Genomic DNA, 25684 nt, shown 5'->3' with positions numbered 1-25684 from the left:
AAATTACTTAGAAAGCAGTCTGGCAAGACAACTTTTTCTTCTTCATGGGAATTCAGCATCATTTTCTGCAAAAAACAAGTATTAAGGAATACATGGCAGAGAAATGTGGTAATATGGAAAACAAAGGTGAGATTTTAAATGTGAATTTAATGAATTTAGGAAGCTATGGTCATAAAGTTGACTTCATTCTCAGAAAGGGGGGCTATGGTTGTATACTTCAGTTGTACATAAATTACTGTGTAAAACTGTCAAACTAAAACTAACAATGTCTTTTGCCACACTGTTAATTTGGGATTTGACCGAGATTCAAACCTGGATGCCTGATACCAAACAGAAAAACGAGCAACTGTATCTCAGGTTTTCTTTTTTAGATATAGTACTTGGGAGTCTGCACGGTTTATTAGATTACCTGGCTCCAATGAGGTCAGGCTCTTGTTCTGAGAAAGGCAACCCATCTAGTCCAGCATTGTAAATTTCAGTACAGATGTTGTATACTGTAGGCTGAAAAAGAGACAGGTGAACATGGAGAGAGTAAGGGGGCTGGATGCAGTGAGTGACTGTAGACTGTCTGGAAGTATATTTGAAAGCCTCTTTCTGGCAAATATGTTTTATAGTTCGAGATGTTTTATTGTCTTAAACCTAGACTCATGGTAGAAAGAAAGTAAACTAATCGTATTTAAGAATGACACATCTGCAACCATGTCTCTTTCTCCTAATGTAATGCACAAACTGTATTTTCTATGAGATGTACGTTGCTTTGGAGAAAAGCATCTGCTAAATGAATAAATGTAAATGTAATGCATTATACAACTAAAGAATCAGGAATGTTAAAACTCCCACCTCATCTTTGGGAAAATATGCTTTTATAGAATAAATCTTGGAAGTTGGTGGGGTAGGAGGTGGCTGGAAGAAGAGATCATTTGCTCCATCTATTGGTAACAATCTCTGCAGAAATCACATGCAACACATATTCAATGCTTCCGGCCTTTTCGCTGACATTTGAACTGCATGGCTCCACTTCTAAGCCACATTTGCTACTGTTGTGCCGACTTGTCACACCTATAATTGCATTTTCATAATTATCTTCATACCCCATCTTTGCAGCTCAGGTGAACAGCCCACATAGCAAGTAACACCATACATAATTTTCAGTTATGGCACTAGTACGACATTAAAAAAAGAGGTAGTGGAAGGCTACAACAGACATGGGCAGGGACAGGCTTGGTCTGAAAAGGTTTACTGGCTAAAGGTGGCATGCCTTCCCCAGGCCATTGCGCTGCTCACTCCTGTAGAGAAAAGTTGTCATGCAGGACAACTGTGTGAGGGGGTCATGGTAAACTCCATGGGCAAACAGCACATTCACAGTTTCATCTACTGAAGGGGAAGAGTTCGGTCATAGAGCTTTTCCACGTTTGCGGACATATGAGTGTCAGTACTCGTGCAGGGTAGGAGATCAGGGGTAAAGGGTCAATTTGAGGAGTTTCCTGCAAAGAAATGAGATGTGATGGACAGAAAAACTAGGTAAGTCACCAGCCCAGGGAAATGCAATCTCACCTTTGGGCAGCGGTTGAAAGAGATTCAACATTTACAAAGATTAGGAAGATTACCATTTTGTCTTTTGAGCAAGTCTGTTCCCCCAGTTAATAACTTCTTTGCATCAAAATGCATGCGGCACCGGACTAGACAAATTTTGTTTAGTTCAGTGTTGCCCTTTTATGACTCTGGCTCGTGAGAAAGGATCAGACAATTTCTAATAATACTCAGGAGAAGGAAGCAATCACCACACCTTAAACAGACCAACCCTTTCAAACCAGCACCAATAAAGCTCTTCTTACAGAAAAGTGGGCAGTGTTTAGACATGTGATACTTGAAACTCCCCCACCAGGTCGCCCCTGAAGGCCCAGGCTTCTTGGTATCTGCCTAAGAATTGTGCTGAAGGCTGACTACGACACCCTGTAGGAACCAAGAGCCAAGCGTAGAAGTTACATGAGATGAAGCTTTTTCACAGGGAGAAGGGCATTGGGAAAGAGTTGCTAATTTCAACATCAGATAGCAAAATATAATAAATGTATTTCTATGGGGAGGGGTGCGGTGGCGCAGTGGGTTGGACCAGGTCCTGCTCTCCAGTGGGTCTGGGGTTCGAGTCCCGCTTGGGGTGCCTTGTGACGGACTGGCGTCCCGTCCTGGGTGTGTCCCCTCCCCCTCTGGCCTTACGCCCTGTGTTGCCGGGTAGGCTCCGGTTCCCCGTGACCCCGTATGGGACAAGCGGTTCTGAAAATGTGTGCGTGTGTGTATTTCTATGCAAAAGAACATTATATAATGTGACTTGACACTAAAGCATTCAATCCCAGGAAACTTCTGCAACTAAAATTTTTAGACTCAAGCAGATTTTACAGTGTGTCTGCCAAATCAAGTTCTTCTAGATAAAAATAGGTTTTTGTTGTGAAAATAAAGACTATAGACATGTAGGAAAATGCAATCCAAAATTAATCTCAGATTTAAAATAAAAAGACAGTAACTCACAGGGAAAGAAGAAACTACTTCTATAGCTAGTGGATATTAAAAATGACACAGGAGTGCCCTTGATCCAGCTGAAGGAAAGCCTTTTGCCAGGTTACTGTGACATTTCGAGCAGAACTGGTACACTTATGTTTCCACATCATTTGAAGTCACATTTTGAGAATGTCTGCCTTGTCACCTGAACCACAAACTTCAGCTATAAAACACACACACACTTTCAGAGCTGCTTGTCCCATACAGGGTCGCAGGGAACCGGAGCCTACCCGGCAACACAGGGTGTAAGGCCAGAGGGGGAGGGGACACACCCAGGACGGGACGCCAGCCCGTCGCAAGGCACCCAAGCGGGACTCGAACCCCAGACCCACTGGAGAGCAGGACCTGGTCCAACCCACTACGCCACCACACCCCCTTTTCAGCTATAAAACATTCAAAATGAAAACATGGTTTTTGGCTATATTAAGACATGTTTAAAGCTGCACAGTACCAATGGAATCAAAGGAAAATCCTGGTAATGATACACATCTGTGTCATTAGGGTGGGCCATGGGGACAAGTGACAAGGCATACTCAACATAATGACTGGAGGCTTTCTCCTGCTTTCAACACTTCTAAGCATATCTTCTCTGATGAGTTGGCAGGACACAGCACCCAGATGCATCACTTGGAAGGAGGTCATAACTACCTGTCTGTATGATGGACACAAGGTCATGACAATAAAAAAAATACTGTTAATTTACCATATAGTAATCTTTTTCCCTCAATAAAACAAACCAATTTCATAGTATCTACATTGGGTGAATGTGAGAGCAGTGTGCTACTGTGGTCAAGAAAGAAAGCTAAATAAGTTGGTAGAATAACTACAGTAAATATATCGCTGCATCAAGGGTCATGTCAGAGCTATCTCACTAAAGCCTACTGAACAAAAAAAAAAAAATGTTAGAGAATCTGTCAGAGAAAAATAAAATGTTTACTGCAGTCATTCAGGAGCAAATGTGACTTCAATTTGCCATTTTTTGCACAAAATTTTTCCGTGAACATATACCAGAAATTGATGGAAATGGACAGGAAGAAACAAAGAAAACAGAACTGATAAGGTCTTGGCTGTGCATACATTGGCCACTGTCGATCCAGTAGCTGTAGAAACTTACACACAGGATTCTTCCATCTGTACATAGTAGTATTTACCTACCTAACCACTGAACAAATGATTTCACCATGGAGATGATTTTCTTTATGTCTCAGATGTAGGTATACAAGTCATAGATAATAGTTCTTTTGGGTGAATTGGACAGCCTGATGAACATCTGGATGATGGAACAGCCCATCTCCTCGAACCTCTATGCCTGGTCTCGCCACTCAGCTATGTCATGCTGCAGACTGGCAGGCTGGAGACAGGTAAGTAGTGGACCCAATCACGGGTTTGTTTTATTCCTTTTCTTAAGGTCCAAAGGGCAGGACAGGCGAAGGTTGTACAAGGTGCAGACGTCGATACACAGGCAAGGCAAAACTCAATGGTAATAGAATACAGGTGAGGGTCGATGACCAGAAACAGGGAAACCAAACAGGACACGAAGAACACGATGAAGACGCTGAGATTGCAAGACCACAGGGGCAATTGCAAGAATCAGCGTCGTAACTCGTTCCCGGAGCTCCTTTTATCCCGGCTGTTATGAAGTAGCCGCAGATGCTGCTACTCTGCTCGTTCCCAGGGGCGTGACAAGCTACCTGTACAGACAGCATTCTCATCAGCATAATATATTGAAGGAAATAAAACAAGGAGAATGGGTAAGACACTGACACCAGGCTGCCACCAAATGCAGGTATATTCTGGAACTGTTGGATAAATTTGAGAAACTTACATTCACAATTGCTGGCACAGACTCCATACAACAGAAATGCCAAAAAGAATGAGAAGTGACAAATTCTGAAATTCCTCTATGGATACAGAAAGGCTGCCTGATAAACATGGAGAATGAAGTCCTGCTTTCGATACATTTTTAACTGTCACTGCTTAATGTGAAAATTTCCAAGGCCTGAGAAAAGGTTTGGAATTTGGGCAGGAACAGGTTTATCATTGTCTGTTCAAGAAAATCAAACCTTAAAAGAACACTGTAAAAATATTTATATGCAGATGATTAATGCAGTTAAACATAAAGCATTCTTGATTGACAGTCTCATAGTATGTGTGTTAGCCTAAAGTTCTTGGAAATACCTGAAAACTCACCCCATGTCCCCCCTACCCCCACCCCAAAAAAGGATTTTAAGGGGTGCACCCCACACTACCAACACAAAAAAATGTTTATAAAGAAGAGAAGAAAGCATCTTATAAAATCCTTTTAAATCAAGTTTGAGAGCAAGCAAAAAAGTATCTGCAATGATTTAATAAGTGTTACTGTGGATAGTTTTTAACTTGTATAACTTTTGTTTGGTATTGTTGAAAATAGATTTCAATAAATTTAAGAATATCACAAAAATTCATAAAATTACTGCTAATCTTGATGTTTATATCATCAATTTTTCCATCAATATGTTTCCAGATATGATCCAAATATTAAAGAGCATTTCTTGATTGATTCCTTCTGTAAAATAACTAATTGGGAGAACTCAACTATTAAAAAAACATGTAAATATTAATGCTTAATAGTTTTCTAATTATAAATTATTGAATAATGGATAAACCTGTAGGGAGCCACTTGTGTGATATAAACTGGTTCATAGGTTGTAATGTGACAAATTAATTGTACTCTAATCATGTGTCTGAATCCAAATCTCTTTTTGTTGATGTAATGCACTCATTTATTTTTCTTGGAAATGTACGTCACTTTGGAGAATAAATGTTAAATGAAACGTAAAATTCAGGGTGATTTCAATGCTGCTAATTCAGAACTGAACGGATGAAGCTTTCAACTGAAATAATACAACATATTAATGACATGGGCCTTTGTGATAGCCGGGGAGATCAGTTAGCAGCAACATACTCTTACAAATTACTTCAGTATCAGTCACTACCATATATATCTACCTCATATACTAAAATTCACACTACAAAAATTGTGGTCTCACACTTTCTGAACCGCTTGTCCCATACAGGGTAGCAGGGAACCGGAGCCTAACCCGGCAACTCAGGGCATAAGGCTAAAGGGTGAGGGGACACACCCAGGACGGGACGCCAGTCTGTTGCAAGGCACCCCAAGCGGGACTCGAACCCCAGACCCACTGGAGAGCAGGATCCGGTCCAACCCACTGCACCATCGCACCCCCCTGTGGTCACACCCTTTCTCCTTTAATTTGAATAGTGATTACATTAAACAACCCTGTAAGAGACTATATGGGAGACAAGAGGTGCAATACTCGTTGGTGAGGGGTTTTATTTAGTGCGGGGAGAAGGAAGGGGATGGAAAAGGGGGGCTAGGGAACAGGTAGGATGGGGCTTCGTGTGGGTCGGGGGGCAGGGAGCCTCAGGTCGCTCCGGATGCTGGTGTCATCTCCGAGTTCAGGTTCAGGTTCGGGTTAGGGTTAGGGTTAGGGTGCGTCTCTGTCTCTCGGGATTTGCTCTCCTCCTCCGTCTCTTCCCCCTACTGCTGGGCACCAGGGAAGAAATAGGGAAGGTAATCAGCCCCAGCTGTGGCTACTTTGCCCCCGTCTCCACCCCCTTCCTGGGCAGCCTTGGCGTGCTACAAACCCTCTCGCAGATGACAGTCTAATACTTTGCTATATAACCAAATTGTAACATCAACATTTTTAAAGAGAATATGTCTTTTATAGAACTGAACTATTTTTTTTGTAAATCAGGGAAACAGACAAATTAAACATTAGAAGAAATACTACTTCATTCTTTTCTCAAAGAAAGACAAGAAGAAGAATCTGAAGTCTGGAAAATACAATCAAAGTGAATAACAGTCTGCAAATCCCATAGATAAAAAGATTACTAATTAATAAGATGTAGTCAATTATTTTAAAGACCTTTAACAAATATTTGTTTTTTCTGCCTCTACGCATCTTTTAAATCCAGCAGCATGGTGGCACAGTGAGTAGTGCTGCTGTCTCACAGCGCCTGGGTGGTGCGAGGGGACGTGGGTGCGATCCCCGCTCACTCTGTATAGAGTTTGCATGTTCTCCCCGTGTCTGTGTGGGTTTCCTCTGGGTGCTCCGATTTCCTCCCACAGTCCAAAGACATGCTGTTCAGGTTCCCTCATAGTGTGTAAGTGACAGAGAGAGTGTGTTCCACTGCTGTATGTATGGGTGACCCATTGTAGGTAGTGTGTCTAGTGGTATAAGTCACCTTGGTGAACAAGGTGTGTGGGCTGGTAACACTACATAGTATTCATTGGAAGTCACTTTGGAGAAAAGTGTCTGCTAAAGGACTAAGATATGTGTGAAAGCTACACTGACAATGACTGTCTCCCCAGTATTTAGAATATTGAATATTCACGCAATCAGCTTTTGATAGGGTATGCATGATGGGAAACTGTGGCCTTCGGTTGATGAGATATTATACTCAGAGTTCTACAGAGCCCACACACCTTATTCACCAAGGCAACTTACACTGGTAGATACACTACTTACAATGGGTCACTCATCCATACATCAATGAAATACACTCTCTCTGTGTCACTCATTATTAAACTTATGTAGTAAAAGTGAGCCTGTATGGAAAAAGTATAGAGGGGTGCAGTGGGTTCAGCTGCTGCCTGCTGTGTGACAGGTCTGGGGTTTGAGCCCTGCTTGGGGTGCCTTGCGACGGACAACTTTCCCATCCGGGGTGTGTCCCCTTCCCCCTCGTCCTTGCGCCCTGTGTCACTGGGTAAGGCTCTGGCTTGCTGTAACCCCACTCAGGACATGCAGTTGTTGATGGATAGGAAAGAGTGTGCCTTGGTGAGCTTCATGACAGTGATAGACTATAGCAGATAAGCTTGTGTACTTCTGACACCACCCAGTGGCTGCAAGAGAAACTGCATGCCCACCATTTTACTTCGGGGGCCCACTTGATAGATGTCATAGTTCCAGTTTCATGCATTGTCTCTGAGGTTCTGTATTGCAGAACAATTATGCCAAGCAATAGTATGGTGGATCAGGGTAATTTCTAATTCAGTCTTTTTTTTCCTGAGAAAGCTATGGTTGAATGCAAGTGTCACCAAGTCAAATTTGACTCATAGTAATCATTTACATGGTTTCCAAGGAAGGAACATACTGTAAGTGCATTCCTCTGTGCATGTCTTAGGGGTGCCAACATGGGGAGAAGCATGCTAATTCCACACATCCTAAATTGAACTCAAAACTCATTTCCAGTGAGCAGCTCAGGAGCTGCGAGGCACCAGCCTTACCCGCCATACCGCCATGTCCCTTAAAGCCATAGCAGTACAGAATAAAAGGCTGGGTCATGCACCACCAAGTAATACCTTGTATAATAACAGTTCAGTTAAGATAATGTAATCTGACCTTCTCGGGCTCCCTGCCCTTGGCATTGACACTAATGGTACTGCTGTTGGCATGAAGCCAGTGGAACTACTTCAAGATGTGTGTTGCCCTGGAGCCATGCTCATAGGGCAGGTAGAAAAGCTCCACCAGCAGGCTCAGGTCCTCCAAGGTGACTCCCTCCATCATAAACAGTGGCTTCTCCTTAGGACTTGGCACGTAGGGCTCCCTGCCCATCTGCTCGTCTATTTGCATAGAAGCCACATCATTTGCAGTGTCCTCCTGTATCAGCGCTTCTGGGTCTCTGACTTCACCTAGGCTGTCCTTGTCCATAGGTTTCAGTTCCTCCATAATTTTGGCTCGGACCATCTCAGTAGTGATTTGCCGCACATCCTTGCCATACAAGTCATGCTTCTCCTCCACCATCTCCATAGGCTCCTCATCAGCCTCCCTTTTCTCAGTCTCCACCTGCACATTCAGATCTTCCTTAGGAAGCAGATGTGGCTCTCCGCTGGATTCAAGCACAGGGCTCACGATGGGCTGCTGGAAGACAGTGGTGACCATAGTGGAGGGGCTCAGGCTGGGTGTTGCCAAGAAAGTCACATGTGCCAAGCAGTTTTCCCCACCACTATGAGGCACATGAAGCGGACCTGATAAAAAATGGGCAATGATAGATACCATTGCTCTACTGTCAAATGACAAGTGAGATCATCACCTTTGGACAGTAAGGATCACTCACCGTTGTATTGCTGAGACACCCAGAACTCAGGCAGCCAGTCAGTACGAACCAGTTTCAGGGTTAACTATCGGCTATACAGCATGTCAGTCTCTAGCTCTTCATCACTGCCCTCATTCTCCAGCTTGATCTGGACTGACAGTGTGGTTTTTAACTGTCATCTAAAAGTGAGAGATGGCAGGCAGTGCTTCAGACACATTGAAGCAAAGAAGGCAGATGTGGCTGCCTAATGACCATTTACCATCAATGGGCAATTCATCATCCCATCAGCTCATCTAATTTAAAAGCCTCCTTGTCCTGAACAGGGTTGCAATGAACTAGAGCCTAACCCGGAAGCACTGGGCAAAAACTTGAGGCACACCTTGTACAAGATGCCAGTCCATCACAGGATAGCCACACACACTCACTGTGATTTTAGATGGATTTTAATCCATGTAAAGGAGCATCTGGAGCTGCGCAGGGCAAGACATGCAATCTCCACACAGACTGAGTGGGAATTAAACCCATATTCTTTTATACTACCCATGTACTGTGACGTGGCTGCACTACTTGCTTCACCACCGTGCCATCCCACATTTTGTCTCCTGTAGATATATATAACCAAATGCTCTTTACATCACTAATATCGACAAGAGAAGGCTTGCGCTAGTCACAAACTACCATCCTCATGAGGATTTTAGAATTGTTCCTACATCATGTAGGATTTATACCATGGATGTTGGATTTATACCATGTGGCAAGGGTATGGATTGCTACAAAGTAAGTCTCAAATTCACAGTTGGGGTTGGTCAGAACTCCTCTTATCCTTGGGATGAGCTCTGTGGACCAGCCCTTATAGGGACCTAGAAATAGCCTTTTCTGGTCATAGTCATGGATATTATCCCAGATAACTGGAGATCTTTTCAGGATCTTGGAGACCTCTTTGATGGACTCCACTGTGATCTCCTTCGACACCACCTTGGGACCTTCAGAACAATTCACACGAGAAAACTATAAAAATTTCCTTTTTTGACATAATTTGGTCAGAGTCTCTCAATACTTGCTCCAGTTATTCTGTTATAGCTGAAACTGAACTGTGCAGAACACTACAGATGATCCTTTGTTCAAGTAAGTTTTGTTTCTGAGTTCTCATTGTACCTTGTTTAAAAAATAGGACCATGGCAAGCGTGGAGGAAGACTTACGTGTCCAAAGCACTTCAATGCCTGGGAGTAGCTTCTCCCCAATGGTACGCAGGTATGAGGACTGGGAGACACTTGGGCACCAGAATGTTCCACAATACTCTGGATCATTATAATAATGGAGTCAACACAAAAGATTGTATCAACAGTTGTTGGTGCAACTATTTCAAACCAAAATAGGTATCAACCATTTAAAATATTGTCTTAAAATCTTGTTCCACTTTTACAATGACATTGTATTCTAAAACTGAAAATAAGCTATTATAATTACAGTAACTAAAGTATTGCAATTATATTGACCAATACAGAATAGCCATAACCAAAAGTGCATCAATATACTGTAAAAATACCAAAAGGTTCCTTGTGCCATTGTGAAGTCAGTTAAATGAAAACATCTAAACCAAGTATGAAATTCACTGCAGAACACTACACCAATTAGCCACAACATTAAAACCACTGAAAGCTGAAGTGAATAACATTGATTATCTCATTACCATGGCACCTCTCAAGGGGTGGGATATATTAGGAAGCAAGTGAACAGTCAGTTCTTGAATTTGTGTTGGATGCAGGGGAAATTGACAACTGTAAGGATTTGAATGACTCTGACAAGGGCCAAATTGTGATGGCTAGATGACTGGGTCAGAGCCAGAGTCTCCAAAATGGCAGGTCTTGTGGGGGTGTTTCCGGTATGCAGTGGTTAGTACCGACCGAAAGTGGTCCAAGGAAGGACAACTGGTGAACCGGCAACAGGGTCATGGGTACCCAAGGCTCATTGATGCGCGTGGGAAGTGAAGGCTAGCCCATCTGGTCCGATCCCACAGAAGGAGCTACTGTAGCACAAATTGCTGAAAACCTTAATGCTGGCCATGATAGAAAGGTGTCAGAACACAGTGCATCACAGCTTGCTGTGTATGGGGCTGCGTAGCCCTAGACTGATCAGAGTACCTACGCTGACCCTGTCCACTGCCGAAAGCGCCTACAAGTGGCACGTGCTCATTAGAACTGCACCATGGAACAATGGAAGAAGGTGGCTAGGTCTGATGAATCACGTTTTCTTTTAGATCATGTGGACAGCCAGGTGTGAGTGAGTCATCTACCTGGGGAAGAGATGGCAGCAGGATGTACTATGGGAAAAAGGCAAGCTGGTGGATGCAGTGTGATGTTCTGGCTAATATTCTGCTGGGAAACCTTGGGTCCTGGCATTCATGTGGATATTACTTTGACATATAACACCTACCTAAAGATTGTTGCAGACCAAGTACACCCCTTCATGGCAATGGTATTCTCTGATGGCAGTGGCCTTGGCACATTGCAAAAATTGTTCAGACATGGTATAAGGAACATGACAGAGTTAAAGGCGTTGACTTGGCCTCCAAATTCCCCAGATCTCAATCCAATCGGGCACCTGTGGGTGCTGGAAAAAACAAGTCTGATCCATGGAGGCCCCACCTCGCAACTTACAGGAGTTAAAGGATCTGTTGCTAATGTCTTGGTGCCAGATACCACAGGACACCTTCAGAGGTCTTATGGAGTCCATGCCTCGATGGGTCAGAATTGTTTTGGTAGCATGAGGGGGACATACACAATATTAAGTTTCAAGTTTCAAGTTTATTGTCATAGGTACAAGTACCATGAAATTCTTCTTGAATGCTTCTCCACAGACTATGAACAAAACAATAGAAATAGTGCACAAAACAAAACAATAACAATGACAATGACAATGAGTAATGCTAGTAACAATAATAACAATAAATAACAGTAGTCAGCCAGAGAACTCAGAACATGAGAACGAAAATGCTTAAAGTGACAATGTAATCTACCAATGTGCTTGGAAGGAGCAGTCCAACTCTAGTTAGAAAAGATGGCACATTGGTGAGTGTTGTATACTCTTACTGCAGTGGGGTAAAAGCTTTTCCTGTACCTAGCAGTGCGGGTTCTAATAGACCCGAGCCACTTTCCAGACGGCAGAAAAGAGAAAACTGCTCTTGCGGGGTGACTATGATCTTTCATGATGCGCATCGTCTTTCTGAGGCAGCATGTGGTGTAGATGTCCTGTACTGCTGGTAGCTGTGTGCCAATGATTTTCTGAGCTGTTTTGACCACCCTCTGTAGGGTTTTCTTGTCCTGTATGGAGCAGCTGCCACACCAGGAGGTAATACACCCTGTAAGGACAGACTCCACAGCACACCTGTAGAAAGTGGTGAGGACTGTAGTGGACATCCTGGCTTTCTTCAGACGCCTGAGAAAGTGGAGACGCTGATGGGCCTTTTTGATGGTTGATGCTGTGTGCTCAGTCCATGTGAGTTTGGCAGTGAGGGTGACCCCTAGGAATCTGAAGCTGATGACTCTTTCTATAATGTCCCCTCCGATGTAGATGGATGCATGAACCGTATCCTGTTTCCTGAAGTCAATCAGCAGCTCCTTAATTTTACTGACATTGAGAGACAGGTTGTTGTCCTGGCACCACTCTGCTAGGAGCCTCACCTCCACTCTGTAGGCTGTCTCATCGTTGTTGGTGATCAGACCCACAATAGTGGTATCGTCAGCAAACTTTATGATGCTGCTGAAGCTGTGCCTGGCCAAACAGTCATGTGTGAACAAGGAATAAAGCACTGGGCTCAGGACGCTTTCCTGTGGAGTGCCAGTGTTGAGGAGGTATTACTGTCAATCCGCACATGCTGGGGTCTGTTGGAGAGGAAATCCAGGATCCACTGGCACAATGTGGCACCCAGTCCCAGTCCTAGTTTGTGGATCAGCTTGGTCGGGGTGACAGTGTTAAATGCCAAGCTATAGTCCACAAATAATAGCCTGGCATAGCAGTTTTTATTGTCCAGGTGAGCCAGAGTGGTGTGAAGTGTATGTGATATTGCATCTTCAGTGGATCTGCTGTGGTGGTAGGCAAACTGCAGTGGGTCCAAAGTGTCTGGGATAGTGTCCTTAATGTGTCCCAGCACCAGCCTCTCAAAGCATTTCATTGCAATGGGGGTCAGTGCCACTGGGTGATAGTCATTAAGGCAGCTCACTTTGTTTTTCTTAGGAACTGGGATAATGGTGGTGTTTTTGAAACAGGTGGGTACAGCTGAGCTTTTTAAGGAGGTGTTAAATATGTCCATGAAGACAGCAGCCAGTTGCTCACTGCATGTTTTTAAAACTCACCCTGAAATTCTGTCCGGACAAGCAGCTTTGCGGATGTTGGCTCGGCTAAAAGTTTTTCTCACTTGTGCCATAAAGATAGTGAGACTGGAGTCCTGCAGCACTGTGGGAGCTCGTACCGGGGGTCTTGTTTGGGTTTACGAGCTCAAAACAGCCGTAAAACGTGTTCAGTTCTCCAGAGAGAGACGCAGCGGCACCTGTCAATGTCCGCTTCTGTGGTTTATAATCTGTTAAAGTTTGGATTCCCTGCCACAACCTACGTGCATCTTGAGTGCAGTTAAACTCTGATTCTACCTTCCTGCTGTATTCCCGTTTCGTGCTGGTAATGGCTTTGCGGAGCTTGTACTTTCACTTCTTGTATGCACCTGTGTCTCTGGACTGAAACGCGCAGGTTCGCGTGTGGATTTTATTTCAGATTTCGACGATAGTCCACGGTTTTTGGTTAGAGAATGAGCGGACTGTTTTATGGGGTATGCAGACACTTACACAGTACCGGATGAAGCCTGTGACCACTGTGGCATACTCTTCCAGATTGGAGGATAAGTTTCTGATACGGAGTCAAAGCAGTCCTGGAGCCTTTCCTCCACTTCTGGTGTCGAGCGCTACACAGTACGCGTCATACAATCCTCTCGCTTCAGTTTCTGCTTGGAGACCAGGAGCAGAAGAATCGAGGCATGATCTGACTGCCCGAGGTACAGACGCAGCAGGGAGCCTTACGCGCCTTTATGTGAAGTGTAGCAGTGGTCGAGGGTGTTTGAGCCTCTGGTAGGGCAGGAGATGGGCTGATGGTATTTTGGGTACACATTCCTGAAGTCAGCTTGGTTAAAGTCCCCAGAGATAATGAAGAGGCCATCTGGATGCTTGTTCTCATACTTGGTGATGATGTGGTACAGTTTGTTCAGAGCGCTGTGTGTGTTCCCTTGGGGTGGGATGTAAATTGGCCATGAGCACAGCCGAGAACTCCCTGGGCAGGTAAAAAGGCCAGCATTTGACCAAAAGGTATTCAAAGTCTGGAGTGCAGTTCTGTGAAATCACTTCTACATTCGTACACCATGCGTTGTTAATGAGAAAGCATACGCCTCCTCCTCTTTTTTTCCCCAATGAATCAGTCCGATCTGCGCGGTAGATTGAGAAGCCCTCAGGCTGGACTGTGTGGTCCGGCATGCTGATGGTGAGCCACGTCTCCATAAAGCAGAAAACATAGCAGTTCCATAGGTCTCTTTGGAATTTAAGTCGTCCTCTAAGATCGTCCAGTTTGTTGTCCAGATACTGCACATTGGACAGGAAAATGCTGGGCATCGGAGGTCGTAGCCCCCAGTGTTTCACTCTCACCTGTATGCTGGCCCTGTGGCCCCATTTCTGGGTTTGCGTCTTCTGAGTGGTCCCAGGTGGGTCACGGCTGTGTTGTTTGTGGCAGAACGAAGGTAGCAAGTTCAGCTCTCTAACGCTAAGAATTGCATCTAATCATACTGTTTCACGTATCTGCAGAAGTGTTTGGCGATCATAAGTAATAAGAGAGTAAACTGGCTGGAAGGATAGCGACACAAACAAAACATTACACACTAAACTAACAAGTCTGCGAGGATCAGCAATCAACACGTTGCCACGCACCGGCACCATCTTGACTAAAGCAGGTGGTTTTAATGTTTTGGCTGATTATATACCAATCAGCCATAAAGCTGCAAGCTGTGTAAATGAGTTTATATGAGAGAAGTGTATCATACCAAAGGGGCGTTCATCAAAGTGCATCACCTGTAGGGCAGAAGAGGAAGGTCTCTGGTTCCCTTAGATACTGAAAGAGCTCATTGGTGACAGACACCTGAGCATGTGTGAAGGAGCTGAACACTTCCTTGTCTGCTGGACAGATGTTGTGGTTAATATCATTAAACAGAGCAAAGCATTTACATCCAAAGTGAGGCACCTACCAGACAAGAACTTATTTTGACTTTGCACTGAGTGGCTTTACTATGATAATTTAAATTCTAAACTAAAATGTACCAATATGAAGTGACACAAAATTAAGATGAATGGCCTGTTTATTAGGTTATATTATAAACTGCTGTGAAGATATGCTATGGAAACTGAACTTTAGATAGTCTTAAATCAGGAACTCTTGTCTGAATAAAATGTAGCCAAAATCTCTACTAGATTTAAAGAGCACACAAATCAGCAGCAAGCATCACACAGCTTTATAACCTAACTCAAACGCAAAACCTAGGACTCAAGATACGTCATCATATTAAAAGCAAACATAAGGCTATTAAAATGCACACATACACACCAGCTTTTGAAAGTTTGGAATCACCCAGAAGATTCATGTTTTTGAAATAACATACTTTTTAATCAAGGTACCATTAAACTGATTTAAAAATATAGCCTAAACATTTAGTAATGTTGCAATGACTGCTTGAAATGACAAATTTATAATAATATTCACATATGACTGTCACGTTCTCCGCATCTGGCACATCTGCGACACCTGCCGTTCCCTGATGGGAACGACTATAAAGAGGGAAGCCGAGGAAGCCCAGACGCGGAACCTTGTTTTGCCTCCTTGTTTCCTTGCGAACCGTGTTACCAAGAAACCCACTCCGACTTCGACCCTTTGCCTGTTTTTTCCTGACCACGTTCTGTGCCTAGCCCTTTGTACTCCGTTTGCTGATCACCTGACCCTCGCCTGCCCCTCGACTCTGATTATGGATTTTGATTCGGCTTCTGTGCACGTCGATCCGAGAACTCTGCACTTGAGTCCGTCCGCGCTACGCGCAACCGTGACAGAAGGTTCCGCCTGCTACCAGGACTCAGCAGAGTATGCGCAACTGCGTACAGCGCTCACCAAGCAAGGCGAGTTTTTGGGAACGCAATCCCAGTCGTTGCAGCGCATACAAGAAAAGGTCGACGGATTAATCCAGGTCCTCCAAACCGGAGGTATTCTCAAACCCGCCTTCCAGGGTGCACCCGCGACTCCTGCTGAGCCTGTCCCACCCACACCCCCCGAGGCATCGGGGACGGTCACAAGGATCGCGACCCCAGAGAGGTATGACGGTTCGCCCGATCAATGTCAGGACTTTCTGATGCAGTGCGAGTTGGTTTTTGAGTGTTCTCCGCGCATGTATCAGACGGACGCAGCTAAGATCGCTTTTGTCTTGTTGTTGTTAACCGGTCCAGCCCGGGTGTGGGCCGCCGCTGGGTGGTGCACTCGCCCAAGAACTACCTATGACATTTTCCGCGAGAAGTTTGAAGCGGTTTTTGACCACCCGCACACGGGGCGCGCGGCGGGTAATGATCTCATGCGTCTCACCCAGGGAAGTAGAAGCGTGGCTGAGTACGCTCTTGAGTTCAGACCCCTCGCGGCCAAGAGTGGCTGGAACTCCCCAGCCCTCCTCACCTGCTTCTTCGAAGGGCTGAATCCCCGGATCCAGGACGAGCTCACGTACAGGGGTGAGGAGGGGGACTTCGACCGGTTTGTGGAGACAGCCATCGCCGTCGACAACCCCTGGGGACCAGCCCAGCGGAGGACCGGCTCAGGAAAGAAGAAAGGAGACGGTGCCAGGTGGGGAGACTGTGTCTCTATTGTGGGTCCCCGGAGCATCTCCGTGCCGCGTGCCCCGAGCGACCACCTCAGGGGACCTCCACAGAAACGAAGGCGAGTCCAGGGGAGCACCGGGGACAGCTATGGCTGCCGGTGAGTCTTTCCTGGGGGGCAAGCCGGGTGCAGACGAGCGCCCTCATAGATTCCGGAGCCGCAGGCTGTATCATGGATGCAGGCTTTGCCCAAGAGCACCATGTCCCTATTAAAACATGTGAAGTCACCCTGAGTGTGAAAGCCCTGGATGGTCAACCCTTGGGTGATGGGGTGGTTGATACCCGGACGGCACCTCTCGTGCTCGAAACAAGCGCATGTCACCACAAAAAACTCAACTTCTTTCTGATCCGAGCTCCAGACACCCCTATCATTTTAGGTTACCCCTGGTTGACACGTCATGACCCCGTCTTTAGGTGGAGTACCAAGGAGCTGGTTTCTTGGGGAGGGTCCTGTCACGCATCCTGCCTCACGCTTCCTTGCCGGGCCACGTCGCTGGAAGGGGTAGAGGGCCTTCCCCCGCCGGTCATACCACCAGACTATGAGGATCTACGAGAGGTCTTCAGCAAGGTCCGCGCCGCCGAACTGCCCCCTCACCGGTCGTGGGACTGTGCTATTGATCTCTTGCCAGGTACCACACCACCTCGGGGTCAGGTGTATCCCCTGTCGTTACCGGAACAACGGGCCATGCAGGAGTACATCAGGGAGGCCCTCGAAGCTGGTCTGATCCGGCCGTCAACATCACCAGCAGCGGCGGGGTTCTTCTTTATCGGTAAGAAGGACGGGGGACTGAGGCCGTGCATAGATTACCGAGGGTTGAAGGCCATAACTGTCAAGTACCCGCACCCCTTACTGTTGATTACCTCAGCTCTGGAGGGGATCCATGGATCGACCTGGTTCTCGAAATTAGACCTCCGCAGTGCGTATAACCTCATCCGGATCCGTGAGGGGGATGAATGGAAGACGGCCTTCTCCACTTCACTAGGTCACTATGAGTACAGCGTCATGCCTTTTGGCCTAGCTAATGCCCCCTCAGTTTTCCAGGCCTTTCTGAACCATGTGTTGGGCGATTTCCTTCATCACTGCGTCATCGTCTACCTGGACGATATACTGATCTACTCGAAGACCGGTCCGGGCGGTCCTCAGGCGGCTCCTACAACATCGATTGTATGTCAAGGCAGAGAAGTGTGAATTCCACCAACACCAAATCTCCTTCCTGGGCTACATCCTGAGCCAGGAGGGAGTTTCCATGGACCCCAGGAAGGTGGGTGCAGTGACCTCCTGGCCTCGACCTACCACGGTAAGGGTGCTCCAGCGCTTCCTTGGGTTCGCCAATTTCTCTCGTCGGTTCATACGTAATTTTAGCACAGTAGCCGCACCCCTTACCGCGTTAACTGCAAGCAAGGACCGAAGACTCCCTTGGGGGGCGGAGGCGGAGAAGGCTTTCCAGGAGTTAAAAACCCGGTTCACCTCCGCCCCAGTGCTGAAACAGCCGGACCCTTCCTTGCCGTTTGTGGTGGAGGTCGACGCCTCCTCGGTAGGGGTGGGTGCAGTCCTGTCACAACGGCAAGGGGACCCTCCCAAGTTGTACCCCTGTGCCGCCTTCTCCAGGAAGATGACCCCTGCCAAACGGAATTACGACATTGGGAACCGGGAACTCCTTGCTATCAAGCTCGCGCTTGAGGAGTGGCGTCACTGGCTGGAGGGTGCGGTCCATCCCTTTGTGGTACTCACGGACCACCGAAATCTAGAGTACCTAGAGACCGCGAAACGGTTTAACTCCCGCCAGGCCCGATGGGCCCTGTTCTTTCCCGTTTCCACTTTACTGTTTCTTATCGGCCAGGTTCCAAGAATGGGAAGGCTGATGCTTTATCGCGGGTTCATGACCCAGGACCACTGCCCCCCAACCCAGAGGAGATCCTACCCCAGGGATGCGTGGTGGGTCCGGTCCACTGGCAACTCCTCCAGGACATCCAAGAAGCCCAGGACAGCGAGCCAGAACCGCCCGGGAGGCCAACCGACCGTGTGTATGTCCGCAGTTCCTTCCGTGCAACGGTGCTGAAATGGGCTCATGAGGCTCCGGAGGCCAGGCATCCCGGGAGCCGTCGTACCTTATCACTGGTCCAAGGACGGTTCTGGTGGCCTTCACTGTCCGATGACGTCAGGGACTTCGTCCAGGCCTGTGCCACCTGCGCTCAGACCAGGACCGTGCCCGAAAAGGGAGCGGGTCTCCTACAACCCTTGCCTACGCCGACCCGACCCTGGACCCATGTGGCGCTGGATTTCCTAGTGGACCTACCGGTCTCAGAGGGTAAGACCGTGATCCTCTCCGTCATAGATCGTTTCTCCAAGGCTTGCAGACTGGTGCCCCTTCCAAAGCTGCCTACCGCTCTCGAGGTGTCGGAGATCCTGTTCGAACAAGTATTTAAACTCTACGGACTCCCCGAAGACATTGTATCCGATCGAGGTCCCCAGTTCACCTCTCGGGTATGGAAGGCCTTTTGGAGCCGGCTCGGAGTGACGGTCAGCCTTACATCGGGATACCACCCGCAAGCCAACAGTCACGTAGAACGCATACAACAGGATGTTGCAAGGTTTCTCTGAGCCTACTGCTCCCAAAAACCCCACCACTGGGCTCGCTACCTGGCCTGGGCAGAGTATGCCCACAACTCCGCGCCTCATACATCCACAGGTATGTCGCCCTTTCAGTGTGTGTTAGGATACCAACCTTCCTGTTCCCTAGCAAGACCTCTCCAAGTCCTGTTCAGACTGTGGAGACATGGCACAACGAGAGCACCCGTGTCTGGAGGACGGTCCGGGCCCACCTGCTCCGCAGTGCGGAACGCCACAAATGTCAGGCTGACCGACACCGGCGCATTCTTTCGTTCTTGCCCGGGCAAAGAGTTTGGCTCTCCACCTGAGACCTTCACCTGAAGATCCCCTCCAAGAAACTCGGGTCCCGCTACATCGGCCCTTTCAAGGTAGTGCGTTGTGTCACGCCGGTTACCTACCGCCTTCAGTTACCTCCTGACCTCCGAGTGCACCCAACGTTCCATGTTTCCCTCCTGAAACCAGTTGGGGTGTCCTTGCATCAGCCACCAGTAGAAACCACACCACCGTCTACGCTACCCCTCGCAGGGGACGATATCTATACGGTCCGAGCCCTGCTAAACTCCCGCCAACGGAGAGGTCGACTGCAATATCTGGTGGATTGGGAGGGGTACAGTCCGGACGAGCGTTCCTGGGTAGCTGCTTCGGACATCCTGGACCCCGACCTGGTGGCCGCTTTCCACAGGGACCATCCCGAGTGCCCGGCTCCGCGCCCCCGGGGGCGTCCTCCTTCCCGGCCCAGGGCGTCCGGAGCCGCCTGTGGAGGGGGGGGTACTGTCACGTTCTCTGCATCTGGCACATCTGCGACACCTGCCGTTCCCTGATGGGAATGACTATAAAGAGGGAAGCCGAGGAAGCCCAGACGCGGAACCTTGTTTTGCCTCCTTGTTTCCTTGCGAACCGTGTTACCAAGAAACCCATTCCGACTTCGACCCTTTGCCTGTTTTTTCCTGACCACGTTCTGTGCCTAGCCCTTTGTACTCCGTTTGCTGATCGCCTGACCCTTGCCTGCCCCTCGACTCTGATTATGGATTTTGATTCGGCTTCCGTGCACATCGATCCGAGAACTCTGCACTTGAGTCCGTCCGCGCTACGCGCAACCGTGACAATAACTTCATAGCACCATTTTCAGCAGTCATTATTTTTTGAAACAGGCAAACAAAAAGAAAAGGCCAAAATGAGCAAAAGAACACAAACTGGACAGTGGGTGACTACAAAGTATTATGGACTGGGTCTAAGTATTCACAACCCAAGTTAGCAGAATTTTATGGAATTTAAAAGATACACACAAATGTTCTCCCAGTGACTACTGAGGTCTATTTCATACTAACAGCCTATTTCAAAAGCCAAAATCTGTTATTTTCTGAGATATTAAAAATAAAATGTAAAACTGAAATGTGCTGCTTGCATAAGTATTCACAACCCTGTGCTCCAAGAGCTTAAAGTGGCAAATTGTTTCTAATAAGATAGCTGTCTCTTAACTGAATAATTAGCTTTTACCAGTGAGCAATTAAAGGTCACATTTTCTGAATATAAAAACCACTCTGTCTATGAAGTCCTTGGCCAGGCTATGAACAAACTGTAGCCTAAAGAGCATGGCACAGAAATAAAAGATAATTATAAAAAAAGGCCAATGCGTAAGTCAGGAAAAGGGTACAAAAAAATATCAAGGTGCTTGAATGTCTCAGGGAGCATTACTGGATCCATCATCAGTAAGCGGAAGGTGTTTCACACCTCCCAGTTGCTGTGTAAAGATGGCCGTCTGTGAAAAGGTAGCACCCAAGCAAGATGTAAACTAGTATGGGACGTAATAAATATGCCAGCCATCCCTTTGAAGGAACTACATAATTTGGTGGCTGAAACTGGGGTACATGTACATGAGTCCACAGTATCAAGGGCTCTCCATTACACTGGCCTATACAATAGAGTGCTAAGAAAGCCATTACTAAACAATATCCATAAAAAGGTTATGTCTGGAGTTTGCTGCAATGAGAGGGACCCAGACAGATTTGAGAAAAGGTTTTGCGGTCAGATGAAGCCAAGATGGGGCTTTTCAACCAAAATTCCAAGTGCTATGTATAGCACAAACCTAACACTGACCATGCCTCAAAAAAACACCACCCCTACATTGAAGTATGGTGGTGGCAGCACAATGCTGTAGGAATGCTTTTCATTTGGAGGGACTGGGAATTTTAAGATCAATGGAAGAATGAATGGAACTAAATACAGGGAAATTCTAGTAAAGAACCTGTTCCTATTGACTCAGAGAGGCATGGGAGAAGGTTTGGCTTCCAGCAAGACAATGCTCCCAAGCACAAGACCAAGGCAACATTGGAGTAACTCAAAAACAAAATGGCATGTCCTACAAGTCTACTCAAAGTCCTGATCTCAACTCCATTGAGAATCTGTGGCACTTTCTAAAAACTACAGTCTAGAAGCACCATCCACCTAACCTGAATGGTCTATAGAAAACCTGCCTGAAAGAATAGGACAAATCACTCCCAAACAGTATTAAAAGCTGGTTCAGATTTACCCCAAAACACTTAAGGCATTTACTATTTACTTACTTATACTCATTTGGAGGGGGTGCGGTGGCGCAGTGGGTTGGACCACGGTCCTGCTCTCCGGTGGGTCTGGGGTTCAAGTCCTGCTTGGGGTGCCTTGTGATGGATTGGCGTCCCGTTCTGGGTGTGTCCCCTCCCCCTCTGGCCTTACGCCCTGTGTTACCGGGTAGGCTCTGGTTCCCTGTGACCCCGTATGGGACGAGCGGTTCTGAAAATGTGTGTGTGTGTGTGTGTGTGTGTGTGTGTGTGTGTGTGTGTATACTCATTTGTCCATAACAAAAAACAGGAAAATTGAGTGATTCCCAGCTTTGCACACTAATAATTAAAGAGGTTCTAAATGTTGTTCTCTGTGGCTTCATGGCAATGTTGGTTGGACTAGATCCTTGTATAGAGCCAGTGTAATATATGCATGGGGTGTAACATGATGTCCTGTTTATCTTGAATGTTACTTTGAGTCAGTTTTTATTTACCTTGTCCAGTTTCCTTTTCAGGGTGGAGACCTCTCTGTGGTTAGAAAATGTGACATCTAGCCTAGGTGAAATGGCATAAATGAACTTCATACCATGCTTGTTAGCAGCACAAATAAAAATCATGAGTTGTTCTGCAAAGGAACACAAAGAACTTAGCCACAATAGAATGGGAGTACACCAAAATTATAAATGAACTCACTTATAAGCATGTTTTTTTTCAAAGTAAGCAACATTAACTTTATGTGTATAGTTTCATCTTTATTTAAACAATATTTGAATGAATGTGATGGTGAGCAGTTTCAGTTTTGAGTGGACATGAAACAATGCAATTTGAAAGCAACAGCAGACATGAGATCTACTGTGGGGTTCACCACAAATAACTCAATGTGTGATATTCAAAACCACCTCTACCTAATGGGCTCACAAAGTGGTCAGGTAAAGCCAATTCTCACCCACCCCACCCCACAAGACTTTAATCTGTGCTGACTTGCAATAAATGAAATAAAGTGATTGAGATACAGTATATTCATGTAATATGAAGGTACATGTAATACAAAATGGCTATCTTTAAATACTGTCGGCAAAAGTTCTAAAATATCATATAAATTAGTTATTGTAATGACTTGCACAAATTGAAAAGTCAAAGTTAAACTCATGTCAGTAATCACAAAAGTTTGTCTGAGTAAAGTAATGGCCAACCTTGATGATTAACCTGTACAGAGGTAATGAGATGTTCTAAATAAGCTTATGTAAGGGAAAGAACTAAAATGAAATCATCCCAATAACTTAAGCCTGTGACTATGCTTCATGACACTCTAAAGAGCTGTTAGTATGTTAAACTTTTAACATAAGTACCAAAAAACACTAAAATGCAAATCTTAACTGCTTCTTCAACTGAATACATCTCCTGCTAAAACATCCTGTGTTTGAAGTCGTCTTTCGGTGTATAGAGATATGTGTTCAATCCCCATTTCTGCAGCCTGGAAAATAAAATGTATTTAACTTGGTCCAGTAAAAGTCAAGACAAAGTCATCCATTACATTCATATACAGGTATGCGCCGCTTTACAATGTTTCGGGCAGCGACAGACCACACATACGACGGTGGTCCCATAAAAATATAATGGACTGAAAAATTCCTATCAAAGAGTGACATCGTAGCCGTCGTATGGGTCGTAACACGATGCATTGCTTGCATGTTTTAAGCGTGTTTTGTAAACAAACCAACTGTGCTGTCAGACATATGAAAGTATATAAAACTTATATATAGTACATAATACATGATAATGATAATAAATAACCCTCTTACTGGTTTATGTATTTGCTGTACAGTAGTTTTTATTGTTGTTTTAGAGTGTACTCTTTCTACTTAAAAAAGTTCCATAATGTAAGACAGTCCTGTACACTCCAAGGTGTTCGCTCACCGACGAACTCGAACTGCAACTGGTTTCACAGAATGTAACCCTGTCATTAAGTGGCGCATACCTGTATATGAAAGTTGTGTTTCTTGTTTGTTTTTACCTTTGTCAAGGTTTTACACACTGTATTCACATTTACGGTGACACACAGTTTTTGGACTGAAGACTGTAATTTTAATTTCATACAATTCCAAGTGAACATTTCTTCATCACACATACTAATCATTATCTTCTTACATAAGGCTTAAGAGAAATTTGAGAATCGAAAAAAGCAAGCAAGTCCCATTGCTTTAATGTAAATACCACAATTAATAGGAATGCGATTAAACACAGAAAAAGAAAGGAATTAACTATAAATGGACATTGTGGGGGTTGATATTAGGATAATAATATTAGCCTGGAGAGCTCATTAATTCTACTCTGTATAGATTTCCAATACTATTCAGACACCACACCTCAGAAAACATAGAAGCAGCTATCACCAAAGAGAAACAATTCCTTCTATCCACCCATTTTCATGCCCGCTTGTCCTTCTAGGGTCGCAATGGCAAGAGGGAGAGCAGAGAGGCCCAGGCATCCCTGTCCCTTGCAACTTCCTCCAGCTCAACCCAGGGGATCTCCAGCCATTCCCAGGCCAACTGGGAGATATAATCCCTCCAGCAGGTCCTGGGCTGACCTCGGGGCCTCGTCCCAGTTGGCCATGCCTGGTATACCTCAAAAGGGAGGTGCCCAGGGCACATCCTTACCAGTTGTCCAAACCACCTCAACTGGCTCCTCTGAATGTGGAGAGGTAGCGGCTCTACGCAGAGTTCCTCCCGGATGTCTGAACTCCTCACCCTGTCACGGACACCCTGCGGAGAAAACTCATTTCAGCCGCTTGTACCTGCAATCTTATTCTTTCAGTCATTACCCAGAGTTGATGTCCCTACCCTCAGCCATGGTCGTAGACCGACTGCTAAATAGAGAGCTTTGCCTGATGGCATAGCTCCCCCTTCACCACTACAGTCCGGTACAGCGGCCGCATTACTGCTGTCGCTGCTCCCAGTCTGCAGCCGATTTCACGCTCCCTTCTCCCCTTACTCGTGAACAAGACCCAAAGATACTGAAACTCCTCCACCTGGGGTAAATTCTCTCCCCTTACCTGAAGGGAGCATGCCATCCTTTTTCCATGAGAGAACCATGGACTCAGACTTGGAGGTGCTGATCCTCATACCAACTGCTTCACACTCGGCTGCAAACTGTTCCAGTGCATGCTGGAGGCATTGAGGTACCAAAAGGACAACATCATCCGTGAAAAGTAGAGACATCACCTTCCGGTCCCCACATAGAATGCCCTCTTGACCTCGGCTGTGCCTTGATATACTGTCCATGAAAACCACAAACAGGAGTGGGAACAAGGCACAACCTTGGCAGAGTCCAGCATCCACAGTGAAGGGGCTTGACTTAATGCCGAGTAAGCAGACACAGCTCTTGCTCTGTGTGTACCGAGACCGAATGGCCCGTTGTAGTGGCCCCGGCACCCCATACTCCCGAAACATCTCGCACAAAATTTCTTGGGGAACACGATTGTAGGCCTTCTCCAAGTCCACAAAACACATGTAGAGTGGATTAGCAAACTCCCATGCCCCCTCAATTATCTGTGAGACAGTAAAAAGCTGGTCCACTGTTCCACTGGCAGGAAGGAATCTGCATCGTTCCCCTTCAATCCAAGGTTCAATTATTGGCTGGAGCCTCCTTTTCAGCATTCTGGCATAGACTTGCCCAGGGAAGCTGAGAAGTGTGATACCCCAATAGTTGGCACACAGTCTCAGTCCCTTTGTTAAAGATAGGGACCACCACCCCAGTTTGCCAATCCAAAGGCACTGTTCCCAAGGTCCATGCAACATTGCAGAGGCATGTCAGCCCTACAACATCCAGGGCGCTATGCAGTTCCAGGCAAATCTCATCTACCCCCGGTGCTTTGCCACTGTGGAGCTTTCCAACTACCTTTGTGACTTCCACCAGGGAAATGGACTCCGATACCCTGGAAGCCTCTGGC

General features: G+C 46.1%; 1 protein-coding gene across 1 annotated transcript; it reads right to left on the bottom strand.

Annotated features, from left to right (window-relative positions):
- Positions 1-405: 405 nt before the first annotated feature.
- LOC108942643 (protein O-GlcNAcase) lies at positions 406-24585 on the bottom strand. Its single transcript, XM_074559704.1, is given in 12 exon segments — positions 406-501; positions 841-945; positions 1868-1953; positions 3709-3889; positions 7959-8584; positions 8674-8824; positions 9328-9635; positions 9853-9951; positions 14755-14923; positions 22230-22360; positions 23085-23231; positions 24576-24585. Coding segments are annotated over 12 exon segments (2109 nt in total).
- Between the last annotated feature and the right edge of the window lie 1099 nt (positions 24586-25684).

Source organism: Scleropages formosus, chromosome 8 (assembly GCF_900964775.1).
Source record: "Scleropages formosus chromosome 8, fSclFor1.1, whole genome shotgun sequence".
Taxonomy (NCBI): Eukaryota; Metazoa; Chordata; class Actinopteri; order Osteoglossiformes; family Osteoglossidae; genus Scleropages; species Scleropages formosus.
The sequence above is the reverse complement of the archived record's forward strand: the minus strand, read 5'-3'. Positions and strand labels throughout refer to the sequence as shown.